Genomic DNA, 13193 nt, shown 5'->3' on the forward strand with positions numbered 1-13193 from the left:
GGGCTCATCCAATTACTAGAGCCTTCAGTGGACAGTATGGACTCATCCAAATACTAGAGCCATTGGTGGACAGTATGGACTCATCCAATTACTAGAGCCATTTGTGGACAGTATGGACTCATCCAACTAATAAAGCCAGTGGTGGACAGTATGGACTCATCCTTCTACTAGAGCCCCTGGTGGACAGCATGGACTCATCCATCTACTAGAGCACCTAGTGGACAGCATCGACTCATCCAACTACTAGAGCCCCTGGTGGACAGTATGGACTCATCCACCTACTACAGCCCCTGGTGGACAGTATGACTCATCCAACTACTAGAGCCTTTGGTGGACAGTATGGACTCATCCATCTACCAGAGCCCCTGGTGGACAGTATGGGCTCTTCCAATTACTAGAGTCTTTGTTGAACACTATGGACTCCTCCAACAACTAGAGTCCTGGTGGACTGTATGGGCTCATCCAATTACTAGAGCTTTTGGTGGACAGTATGGGCTCATCCAATTACTAGATCCTTTGGTGGACAGTATGGACTCATCCATCTACTAGAGCACCTAGAGCATCTACTAGAGCATCTACTAGAGTATGTATAGGCCACCTTCTAACAAAAGTGTGTTTTTTGATCAGTTTAATAACATGCTTAGGGAATGTGACTTTGGGAAAGAGTTCATCTTAATGGGAGATTTTATGAAGATGAGTTTTGTAGGCAAACCCTCAAACGGATCACTAATACCTTTGACCTTACACAGCTAGTTAGCTAGGGCCAACCAGGGTGACTTGTTGCTCTAAAACACAGATTGATTTGGTGTTCAGTAATAAACCAGAGAGAGTGACTAAATCCTTCAATATGGTTACTGGGCTATCTGATCATAATCTGACACTTATAGCCAGAAAGCTGTCTAAGAGCAGGTTTAACCTCTCTACTGTTAGAAAGCCGGATCAACTAAGAATATCTAAGAGTGAATTAAGCTATTATGAAAACGCAATTAAGGGAATTAACTGAATGATCTCTTGTCCTATACAGATGTGGAAGCTGATAGTCAAGTTTTTCTATCCACAATCCAGACTACAATAAATGGTTTCCTAAAGAAAATCTAATCCAAACCTGGCCAAAAGAGCACTCTTCCTTGGCTAAATGGAGAAATCTGGAAATTGATGAAATAACGAGATTATGCTCTAAAAATAGCCCTAAAATCCAAATTAGAGCATGACAGATGTAGGTTTACCATGTTGAGAAATAAGGTGATGAAAGAAATCAGACAGACCAAGGCAAACCTTTTTATTAACATAATTGGTGAAACAAAGGGAAATTCTAAACTGATCTTGGAGAATCTAAAAAAGTTAACAGGGAAAGACCCTAGTAACATTGCAAAAAAGACTAGAAATCATGGTGAATAACACACAGGATGCAGTCGAAATAGCAATAGCCTTCAATACCTACTTTATTGACTCTGTCAGGGTACTGACACAGAACCCCTCCACTGGTTTCTTGGGCTCAGTGCTAGTAAATTATGCTCAACCTGTCTTCATCATAAGGGAGGTTTCTGAGTCTAAGGTGAACAAGGTGATTAGCTGACTAAAAAACTCTAAAGCCAAAGATGTGTTTGGGCTGGACTCTACCTTTCTTAAAAACTACAAAGAGTCACTCATTGGCCCCATTACTAAGGTCACCAACACATCTATTGGTCTCGGGGTGTTTCCAAGGGTATGGAAGTCAGCCATAATAACGGGCATCTTTAAATCAGGCAACCCTGCTGACGTGAGTAACTACAGGCCCATTAGTATACCACCTGTGGTGTCAAAGGTTGTTGAAAAGTGTGTAGCAGAACAACTGATTGCTCACCTCAACAACAGCCCCTTCACATTACACTCCATGCAGTATTGCTTCAGAGCGAAACAATCCACAGAAACGGCCAACTGCTTTCTTCTGGAAAATGTAAAGTCCAAGATGGACAAAGGGGGCGTTGTTGGGGACCTTTCTGGACCTAAGGAAGGCTTTTGATACTGTTAACCATGAGATTCTCATCACAAAATTGTCCAAGTTCAACTTTTCCCCTGATGACTTGAGATGGATAAAATCATACCTTGAAGGCAGAACTCAGTGTGTCAAAGTGAGCAATGAGCTGTCGCCCACTCTTAGCTATGATGTGGGCGTGCCCCAAGGGTCAATACTGGGGCCCCTCCTGTTCAGCCTGTACATTAATGATCTGCCTTCTGTCTGTACTGGGTCTGAAGTTCAAATGTATGCAGATGATACAGTGATATATGTGCATGCAAAGAGCAAACAACAAGCTGCACAAGAACTCACTACTATAGTGGTCCAGGTTACAAAGTGGCTCAGTGACTCGTGTTTGCATCTCAATGTGTAAAAAACTGTTTGCATGTTCTTCACAAAGAGGGCAACAGATGCTAAATGTCTATGTGTCAGGGGAGAAGCTCTAGGTGGTATCTGATTTTAAGTACCTTGGCATCATACTTGATTCCAACCTCTCTTTTAAAAAGCATGTGAAAAAGGTCATTCAAATAACCAAATTCAACCTAGCTAATTTCCGATTCATACGATATGGTAAATCCGCTTTCTCTGTGAGAGCATCCCACTGCCATCAGACACAGATAACTGCACCACATATCACACTTTCACAAAATGCTTGAAGACATGGCTAAAGGTCAATCAGATTTGTGAACATGGTCCCTAGCTGTGTGTTGCCGCTTTCCATGTTGTCTGTTGTCTGTAGCTTGTGAAGTGTGGAAACACTTTGTTGCTTTTATGAACTTTGTGTTGCTGCTTTTTGTTCTATGTTGCTATGTCTGTATGCTACATCTTGCTTGTCCTATGTTGCTCTGTTGGTATGCTATGTCTTGCTTGTCCTATGTTGCTATTGTCTATATTGTAATTGTTTTTAATAACCTGCCAGGGACTGCGGTTGAAAATTAGCCGGCTGGCTAAAACCGGCACTTTTACTGAAACGTTGATTAATGCCCACTGTCCCTGTAAAAATAAAATCAACTCAACTCAACACCTAGTGGACAGCATGGACTCCTCCACCTACTAGAGCCCCTTTGGTGGACAGTAGGGACTCATCAAACTACTAGAGCCCTGTTGGACAGTATTAACTCAACATCTTCCTTTGGGCCCTGGTCAAAAATAGTGTGTATGGAATAGAATGTCATTTGGAATGCAGGCATCAACTGTAGACACCTTGCAGAAGAGTGTGGATCATCAATGTACCTCCCTCACTTTAAAGACCTGCACCTCCATCGGGAATACTAATACTTGAGCAAGTTATTTTTTCTAAAATGATGGGTTACTGATTGAAAGTATTTGGTTGTTGAACTTTGAAGAAGTGGAGACTGCCAGATTGGTACAGGTTGTTTTACGCTTTTAAAAAAAAGTACTGTGGTTTTTACAGTAACTTACTGGCAGCCAGTTACCTGTAAATTACTGTAATAAAAAAGTTACAGTCTTCAGACTGGTTCCAGATCAGATAAAGCAAGGTCCTGGTAGACAGCACATGCACTGACAGAGGGACAAACTCAATCAGATGGTTGAAGGGGCGCACCACTGCCAAAATCATATCTGTGTTCTTTCCTATCATGGAGGTTATCGTATTCTTTAAGGAATGTTAATAGTTGGGTCAAAGAATACAGGCTGTTTGATTTATAGGATGCCACAGCTAAGTCAAACGCAAAACATGATCTTTCTCATTTGATTTTCAAAAAATCCTACCCTAAGGCCATGTTCATCAAGTCGTTCATGATTCACCAAATCCCAAGTAATTTATATAAAACAATGAATGTGATAAAAACGAGCAAAAGAAACACATTCAACACCTCTTACAATATGCCCTTAAAAGCATGATAACACGTTGGGACGCAGACTGTGTTATACACATGTTTATAGTAAGGATAATAAATGATCTGACATAGGCTATCATAAAGTCTCCGACATAGGGTCGCTGAAATAAAAATAGTGGAGAACAATAGCCGTGCACACATCCAAAACCAGCAGCCTTCAAATCCCCCTCACAAGCGGGGACGCGCGCAGTACACGCACGCACGCACACACACCACGAACCTCAGCAACCCTCACTCACGAGCGCACAAACCGTTATAAACACAATATCATAGCAATAATGAAAACCATGTAGCATATAGTTGGTATTTAGTCACCATACAAATTCTTATTTGACAGTTATAAAGGCAGTAAAAGATACTGGTAAATACGTCTACAACAAACCTTGTTTCATTATATTACACCATGAAAGTGATTGCAGCATTGCACCTTATTACACCAAACCACACTAAATAATAAATAAAGCACTGTAAACGTCTCTCTGTACAAGACATCATGCATAGTGTTTTATTTTGTTATCATTAAATATGGAGAGATCTTCATGGTGCAAATATAAGAGGTACTATGGGGTCTTACCGTTTGTCGGGTCCTGTCCGGGCTCTTGAAACGCATTTCCAAGAGACAGAAAAACTAAAACAACTCCAACAACAAGGTCGAATGTCTTCACACCTGCCATATCCGAGATCCACGATTGATTGCACTGCTCCTCTTTATAGAATGTTTATTTTTTCATACACGAAAAATCGTAGGGGATAAGTAGACTACACTCCGTAACACTTCTCGAGTGTAGTCTGCAAGACAGCCTTTCGCAGAGCAAAACCTGTCTGCGCTGTTCGTTGGTTTGCAGACGCGGAATATGATGTGTGGTGTTTTGTGTGTGTGTGTGTGCGTGAGTGAGTGAGTGAGTGAGTGAAGATATGCGTGATTGCGCGCATACGGTCCGAGAAGGTCCCGGGCCACCACAAAAAAAGCAAAACGTTTCAGAATATTGGGGTCATCCCAGCTCCACACACATAGGTCTCATTCCTACCCGGGAAAGAAGAGGTGCAATGTGAGTTGGGTTCTCAGAGAGGACTCCATCGTCACCAATCCAACACCACCAATAGTACGTAGCTTTTTACAGTCAGTGCAAATCACCAGTCTGCAACAATACAGTGTCAGATGCTGCTGGAATATGTTATCCACCCGTAACTAACTGGATAATAATGGACTTTTCTGTGACACAAGACAGACAAGAACTTATTACACTATGAGACAGTTTTTTAAAGTAAAAAAAGAAAAATCAACCATAACATCTTTGTTGAAAACACCCTATCCTATACAGTGCATTCCTAAGGTATTCAGACCCCTTGATGTTTTCTGCATTTCGTTATGTTACTACCTTGTTCTAAAATGTTTTTTTTTTTAATTCACTCATCAATCAACACACAATACCGCATAATAACAAAGCAAAAACAGGTAAAACAATTTTGTGGAAATGTTTTGAAAATAAAGAACGTAAATATCAAATATACATAAGTTTTCAGACCCTTTACTCTGTACTTTGTTCAAGAGCCTTTGGCTGCTATTACAGCCCTGAGTCTTCTTGGGTATGACGCTAACAGCTTGGCACACCTGTATTTGTGGAGTTTCTCTCATTCTTCTCTGGAAATCCACTCAAGTTCTCTCAGGTTGGATGGGGAGCGTAGCTGCACAATTATCTTCAGGTCTCTCCAGAGATGTTTGTTCTGGTTCAAGTCCGGGCTTTGGCTGGGCCACTCAATGACATTCAGAGACTTATCAACACTCCAGAATTGTCTTGGTTGTGTGATTAGGATCGTTGTCCTGTTGGAAGGTGAACCTGGAGCAGATTTCCATCAAGGATCTCTCTGTACTTTGCTCTGTTCATCTTTGCCTCGTTCCTGACTAGTCTTCCAGTCCCTGCCACTGATGCTACCACCACCATGCTTCACCGTAGGGATGGTGCCGCTTGGCATTCAGGCCAAAGAGTTCAATCTTGATTTCATCAGACCAGAGAATCTTGTTTCACATGGTCTGAGAGTCTTTAGGTGCCTTTTGGCAAACTCCAAGCAGGCTGTCATGTGCCTTTTACTGAGGAGTGGCTTCCATCTGGCCACTCTACCATAAAGGGCTGATTGGTGGACTACTGCAGAGATAGTTGTCCTTCTGGAAGGTTCACCAATCTCAACAGAGGAACTCTATCAATGTGACCATCGGTTTCTTGGTCACCTCCCTGACCAAGACCCTTCTCCTGTGATTGCTCAGTTTGGTCAGCCAGTTTTGGTGGTTCCAAACTTCTTCAATTTAAGAATGGAGGAGGCCACTGTAATCTTGGGGACCTTCAATGCTGCAGACATTTTTTTGTAACCCTCGACACAACCCTGTCTCTGAGCTCTATGGACATTTAATCTAACCTCAAGGCTTGGTTTTTGCTCTGACATGCACTGTAAACTGTGGGACCTTGTATACACAGGTGTGTGCCTTTCCAAATCATCTCAAATCAATTGAATTTACCACAGGTGGACTCCAATCAAGTTGTAGAAACACCTCAAGGACGATCAATGGAAACAGGATGCACCTGAGCTCAATTTCGAGTCTCATAGTAAAGGGTCTGAATACTCATCAATCTGTTTTTTATTTGAAATAAATTCCCCCCAAAAATGTTTTTCACTTTGCCTTTATGGGGTATTGTGTGTAGATTGATGAGGGGGAAAAAAATGTAATCAATTTTAGAATACAGCTGTAACGTAACAAAATGTGGTAAAAGTCAAGGGGTATGAATATTTTCTGAATGCACTGCATGTAGTCTAGGCAGCCCATAGTACATGGACGATAGATCTGCACAATTGACTAGGCTTGATGTGCATCCCTGGTAATACACTCATGTCCCCCATGGACATAAAGCATCATCCATTTAGGCTGCAAGGGCATCATTTTCTTCATTAACTATCTTTAATTTTTATCTTTATCTTTACATTTCACATTTTCATATTTAGGATGTTGCTCACCGTGTTCAGCCTAGAGGCACATGCACAGATAGGGAACTACCTGGGCAGAGCACATGCCCCTTTGCTCTTCCAGTTTCCACAGTGCCCCTTACAAAAAAAGTCCTGCAGGATATCCCACAGGATTTTCGGGGCCTCTTTCCTGTAGGATCCTGTAGGAATCATGCATGGTGTCCTTCATGAAAGCAATCCTGAAGGAATCATGCAGAATAATATATTCTGCAGGATATACCACAGGATTTTCAGGGCCACTTTCCTTTAGGACAATTCCTGTAGGAATCATGCAGTTAGTCCTTCAGGAAAACAGCCTTGCAAGAATCCTGCAGATAGTCCTCAAATAAATCCTGCAGGATTTGTTCCTGAAAAACGACCTGCAGGAATTGTCCTACACCAAATTGTCCCCAAAGTCCTGTAGGTAAGATTCTTGCAGGTAATTCCACAAGATTTCCAGGGCCATTTTCTTGTAGGATAACCTGCTGGATTCCTCTCTTATCCTTCAGAGAATTTCATGTAGTAAAATCTACATTCTTTCAAAAAGAATGGACAGATTGCACAAGATATCAGATTGAATTGGCTATTTTATTATCCAACGAAGCAACAGCTAACGTGTTTGATTGTCGATTTCACCAGCACAGCATAAAATATGATTCCTAGGAGAAAGAAAACATGAGATATTGAATAAATATGTAAAAGCATATTTGTAACAGGAGTGAGAGTAATGGTGACATCACATGAACAGTTTATGTGTATTGGTGTGAAGGGAAACGGTTGTCTGCAATGGTAAACTTGGTGATAGTTGATTTTAACATGGCTGGTACACCAACAACATATCTGAGTATGCGTTTTAGGCTTTGTTTTAAAAGGAGAAATGAGAGGCTGAAATTGTGTTATGATGTTACCTTCGACTTGCATGGCGGTCCAGTGTTGCCTTCTGTGGTAGTCAGTCTCACTGTTGTTTGCAGGCTCTGTCTTAACTGGGGAGGAGAGGAGAGAGATGAGAGTGGCAGAGTTCAGAGTATAACATCTGAGTGTTACATGAAAAACAGCAACAAAATAGTGCTAATTATATATTGTAGTATTAAAAGACAACCTACTCACCTTTAACTAGTAGACCACTGGACTAATGTAGCTGCAAATGAGACAAAGAATCCAAAACATATTCATTAGTAAATGTATTATTTTCTCATGCACTTAGAAACACAAGGTAAAGAATTAAAGTGAAATGCTAGGTGTGTTTGAAATGCCAGGTGTGTGTTTTCTGTATTCCCTGTAGTCTAAGCTGTGAGGGAAAAGAAGAGAACTCACGTGGTTGTGGGAAAACTGTTTCAAGCCAACTAAAAGTAAAACGGAGAGAAAGTTCCAAAATTCCATAAACTTCTGAATTATTTGCAGACTGAAGTCTCTGCTTGGGAGAAAATGTTCCAAGGGAATAAGGAATAACTTAGTGAAAATGTAAGTATTAGGTTTATTTATTCACCAAATGATGTTAAAATGTTCTACAAAATACTTTAATATGAATTTTGAATACAAATGCACATGCACATGAACAAAGGTAGCAACTTGAACCAGCACTGACATTATGAGTAGTGGGGTTGATTTCTCTTCCCTTGGCCTTATGTTTCTGCTCTGTTTTCGTCAGGTTGAAGCACATCCCACCCCATCGCCCAGACATATGTAAAGAACTTAGGAGCCTCCCGTCCACCAGGAAAACCACCCTATCCCAGGAGTTTAGTCGGGAGATTATTCAGCAGTGTGCAACGCCACTATGTTAGAAGTAGATCCACACGTCATTCTTTAACATGCAAAATTGGAAGCTCATTCTAAACTACAGACGTGGGTGATTTATTCCCCAAGGTACTGCACCGTGTGCATGTTTTTATTCCTGCCCAGCAAACACCATGTTCAACTCTTCATTGTCTACAACTTAGACCACAATTATTTGAATGAGGTGTACTAAGCAGGCTTTTGAATGTTAATCTCCTTCATGTCTATCACTTACGAATGCTAAAATGTTTTCTATTTTCCTGAGCCATTTACTTTATGCTTGTATTATCTTTTATTTCTTATTGTTGTTGCATTGTCGAGAAGCAACCTGCATGTCAAGTATTGATGTCTCCCCATGGTTCTGGTTAAGGCTTGCACTTCAGGGGACTGCAGTTCATCTGTCTAATCACCTGCACGGAGAGAGAAAGGCATGCTAGTGTTTGTTTTGTATCCAATGCATTTAGCTTTCATTAGGATGTAGTAGTCTAGGCCTTCTAATCACATTGTATTGCCTCCTATCGCTGTATGGATCGACGCTGGAGATGAGAACATAGAACAGGCCAGCGTCTGGACACATAACGACACTAATGCTGACACACGGAACAAACGGAGGAGCACACAGATATAGAGGGGGTAATAAAAAAGGTAATGGAGTCCAGGTGAGTCCAATATAGTGCAGCTGCGCGCAATGATGGTGACAAGCGTGCGTAATGAAGGGCAGCCTTGTGCCCTCAAGCGCCAGAGAGGGAGAGCGGGAACAAGCGTGATAACAACCTATCATTTAGTTATCAATGAATAAGGTGAATATAAAACCAAGCTATAGCGAACATCAGTATCATTCAATAATATGCATGGGTGTTATAGTTGTGTGAATTTATCACAATTGCAAGCCTGCTAATTGCTAATTTTGCTATTTCAATTTTTTTCTCACTTCAGCCTCTGTACAATGCATGAAAGCTTACCTGTCATACGTCCACAACGATGTAGCTGCAGAACATCAATTTGCGAGAGGAGGACCCCACGTAAAATTATTCTAGTCGTGTCAGCTTAATTTACCAACAGGTACTGAGAAAAGCGATTCTGTTGCTTATTTACTTGTTATTCATGTTAAATATTTCCATTCTGGGAGAGTTGTTCACTGAATTGCTAGCACTAAATCAAATCTAGTTGCTCACACTGCTACATTGGCTACAACGTAAACAGACGTAGCTTGCTAGCATAAAAGCTAGCTTTGTTGACACCGTCTGCGTGATTATGCAGTTTCCTATTTAGGTAAAAGGTCTATTGAAGTACTGTACGTTTCAAATTTAGCGGTATGCTCTCTCAGGTGTTCTTGGAATATCACCCTTGAAAGAACGGGAGAATGCAAGTATGCAATTTGGTACACAGCCAATGTTTTAAACCCTCTTTACTATTCAAATGCAATCACTTCCTTATTTAGATGACAGATCATGTGTATCAAGACGAGACCCAGTTGCAGACACAGGAGGCAGATGGTTGGAGTCTTACAATGTTTATTAACCCAAAGGGGTAGGCAAGAGTGGTCGTGGACAGGCAAAAAGGTCAAAACCAGATCAGAGTCCAGGAGGTACAGAGTGGCAGACAGGCTCGTGGTCAAGCCAGGCAGAATGGTCAGGCAGGCGGGTACAAAGTCCAGAAACAGGCAACGGTCAAATCCGGGAGGACTAATAAAAGGAGAATACAAAAAGCAGAAGGGCCTCCCAGGTGGCACAGTGGTCTAAGGCACTGCAACGCAGTGCCAGCTGTGCCACCAGAGATTCTGGGTTTGAGTCCAGGCTCTGCTGAGACCGGGAGGCTCATGGGGCTACTCACAAGTCGTCCGGGTTAGGGAGGGTTTGGCCGGCAGGGATATACTTGTCTCATCGCGCACTAGCGATTCCTGTGGTGGGCCGGGCGCAGTGCACACCGACCAGGTCGCTAGGTGTATGGTGTTTCCTCCGACACATTGGTGCGGCCGGCTTCCGGATTGGATGGGCATGGATGGGGATAAATACTCTGGGGATAAATACACTGGTACAGAGAGATAGGAAACACAGGGATAAATACACTGGGGAAAACACTGGAGGGGGTGGAGACAATAACGAGGACATGTGAAACAGATCAAGGTGTGACAACGTGACAAACATCAAGCGCTTCAAATCAAATGAAATCAAATTTTATTTGTCACATACACATGGTTAGTAGATGTTAATGCGTGTGTTCCGACAATGCAGTAATAACCAACGAGTAATCTAACCTAACAATTTCACAACAGCTACCTTATACACACAAGTGTAAAGGGATGAAGAGTATGTACATAAAGATAAATGAATGAGTGATGGTACAGAACGGCATAGGCAAGATGCAGTAGATGGTATCGAGTACAGTATATACATATGAGATGAGTAATTATATTAAGTGGCATTGCTTATAGTGGCTAGTGATACATGTATTACATAAAGATAGCAAGATGCAGTAGGTGGTATAGAGTACAGTATATACATATGAGATGAGTAATGCTGCTGCGCCTTCTTCACGATGCTGTCTGTGTGGTTGGACCAATTCAGTTTGTCTGTGATGTGTACGCCGAGGAACTTAAAACTTACTACCCTCTCCACTACTGTTCCATCGATGTGGATAGTGGGGTGTTCCCCCTGCTGTTTCCTGAAGTCCACAATCATCTCCTTTGTTTTGTTGACGTTGAGTGTGATATTTTCCTGACACCACACTCTGAGGGCCCTCACCTCCTCCCTGTAGGCCGTCTCGTCGTTGTTGGTTATCAAGCCTACCACTGTAGTGTCGTCTGCAAACTTGATGATTGAGTTGGGGGCGTTTATGGCCACGCAGTCGTGGGTGAACAGGGAGTACAAGAGAGAGCTCAGAACGCACCCTTGTGGGGCCCCAGTGTTGAGGATCAGAGGAGTGGAGATGTTGTTACCGACCCTCACCACCTGGGGGCGGCCCGTCAGGAAGTCCAGTACCCAGTTGCATAGGGTGGGGTCGGGACCCAGTGCTAAATGCTGAGCTGTAGTCGATGAACAGTATTCTCACATAGGTATTCCTCTTGTCCAGATGGGTTAGGGCAGTGTGCAGTGTGGTTGCAATTGCGTCATTTGTGGACCTATTAGGGCGGTAAGCAAATTGGAGTGGGTCTAGGGTGTCAGGTAGGGTGGAGATGATATGGTCCTTGACTAGTCTCTCAAAGCACTTCATGATGACGGAAGGGAAGTGAGTGCTACGGGGCGGTAGTCATTTAGCTCAGTTACCTTAGCTTTCTTGGGAACAGGAACAATGATGGCCCTCTTGAAGCATGAGGGAACAGCAGACTGGGATAAGGATTGATTGAATATGTCCGAAAAACACACCAGCCAGCTGGTCTGCGCATGCTCTGAGGACGCGGCTGGGGTTGCCGTCTGAGCCTGCAGCCTTGCGAGGGTTAACATGTTTAAATGTTTTACTCACGTCGGCTGCAGTGAAGGAGAGTTCGCAAGTTTTGGTAGCGGGCCGTGTCAGTGGCACTGTCTTGTCCTCAAAGCGGGCAAAGAAGTTGTTTAGTCTGTCTGGGAGCAAGACATCATTGTCTGCGATGGGGCTGGTTTTCTTTTTGTAATCTGTGATTGACTGTAGACCCTCTCCTGTACTCCCTGTTCACCCACGACTGCGTGGCCACGCACGCCTCCAACTCAATCATCAAGTTTGCGGACGACACAACAGTGGTAGGCTTGATTACCAACAACGACGAGACGGCCTACAGGGAGGAGGTGAGGGCCCTCGGAGTGTGGTGTCAGGAAAATAACCTCACACTCAACGTCAACAAAACTAAGGAGATGATTGTGGACTTCAGGAAACAGCAGAGGGAACACCCCCCTATCCACATCGATGGAACAGTAGTGGAGAGGGTAGCAAGTTTTAAGTTCCTCAGCATACACATCACAGACAAACTGAATTGGTCCACTCACACAGACAGCATCGTGAAGAAGGCGCAGCAGCGCCTCTTCAACCTCAGGAGGCTGAAGAAATTCGGCTTGTCACCAAAAGCACTCACAAACTTCTACAGATGCACAATCAAGAGCATCCTGGCGGGCTGTATCACCGCCTGGTATGGCAACTGCACCGCCCTCAACCGTAAGGCTCTCCAGAGGGTAGTGAGGTCTGCACAACGCATCACCGGGGGCAAACTACCTGCCCTCCAGGACACCTACACCACCCGATGCTACAGGAAGGCCATAAAGATCATCAAGGACATCAACCACCCGAGCCACTGCCTGTTCACCCCGCTGTCATCCAGAAGGCGAGGTCAGTACAGGTGCATCAAAGCTGGGACCGAGAGACTGAAAAACAGCTTCTATCTCAAGCCCATCAGACTGTTAAACAGCCACCACTAACATTGAGTGGCTGCTGCCAACACACTGTCAATGACACTGACTCAACTCCAGCCACTTAATAATGGGAATTGATGGGAAATGATGTAAATATATCACTAGCCACTTTAAACAATGCTACCTTATATAATGTTACTTACCCTACATTTTTCATCTCATATTCATACGTATATACTGTACTCTATATCA

The 13193-nt window shown here is 43.0% G+C and overlaps 1 protein-coding gene across 3 annotated transcripts in view; it reads right to left on the reverse strand.

Annotated features, from left to right (window-relative positions):
- Positions 1–4902, reverse strand: part of LOC112215648 (plexin domain-containing protein 2) — a 208812-nt gene extending 203910 nt beyond the window's left edge. For 2 of the 3 annotated variants that reach the window (XM_042299153.1, XM_024374850.2), the window contains exon 1: positions 4430–4902. In XM_042299153.1, coding sequence (XP_042155087.1) covers positions 4430–4529 — 100 coding nt within the window. In that variant the 5' untranslated portion in view covers positions 4530–4902. The remainder of the gene's footprint in view (positions 1–4429) is intronic. The other variant, XM_042299154.1, reaches the window with a different exon arrangement.
- Between the last annotated feature and the right edge of the window lie 8291 nt (positions 4903–13193).

The sequence above is a fragment of the Oncorhynchus tshawytscha genome, linkage group LG16, assembly GCF_018296145.1.
Source record: "Oncorhynchus tshawytscha isolate Ot180627B linkage group LG16, Otsh_v2.0, whole genome shotgun sequence".
NCBI lineage: Eukaryota > Metazoa > Chordata > Actinopteri > Salmoniformes > Salmonidae > Oncorhynchus > Oncorhynchus tshawytscha.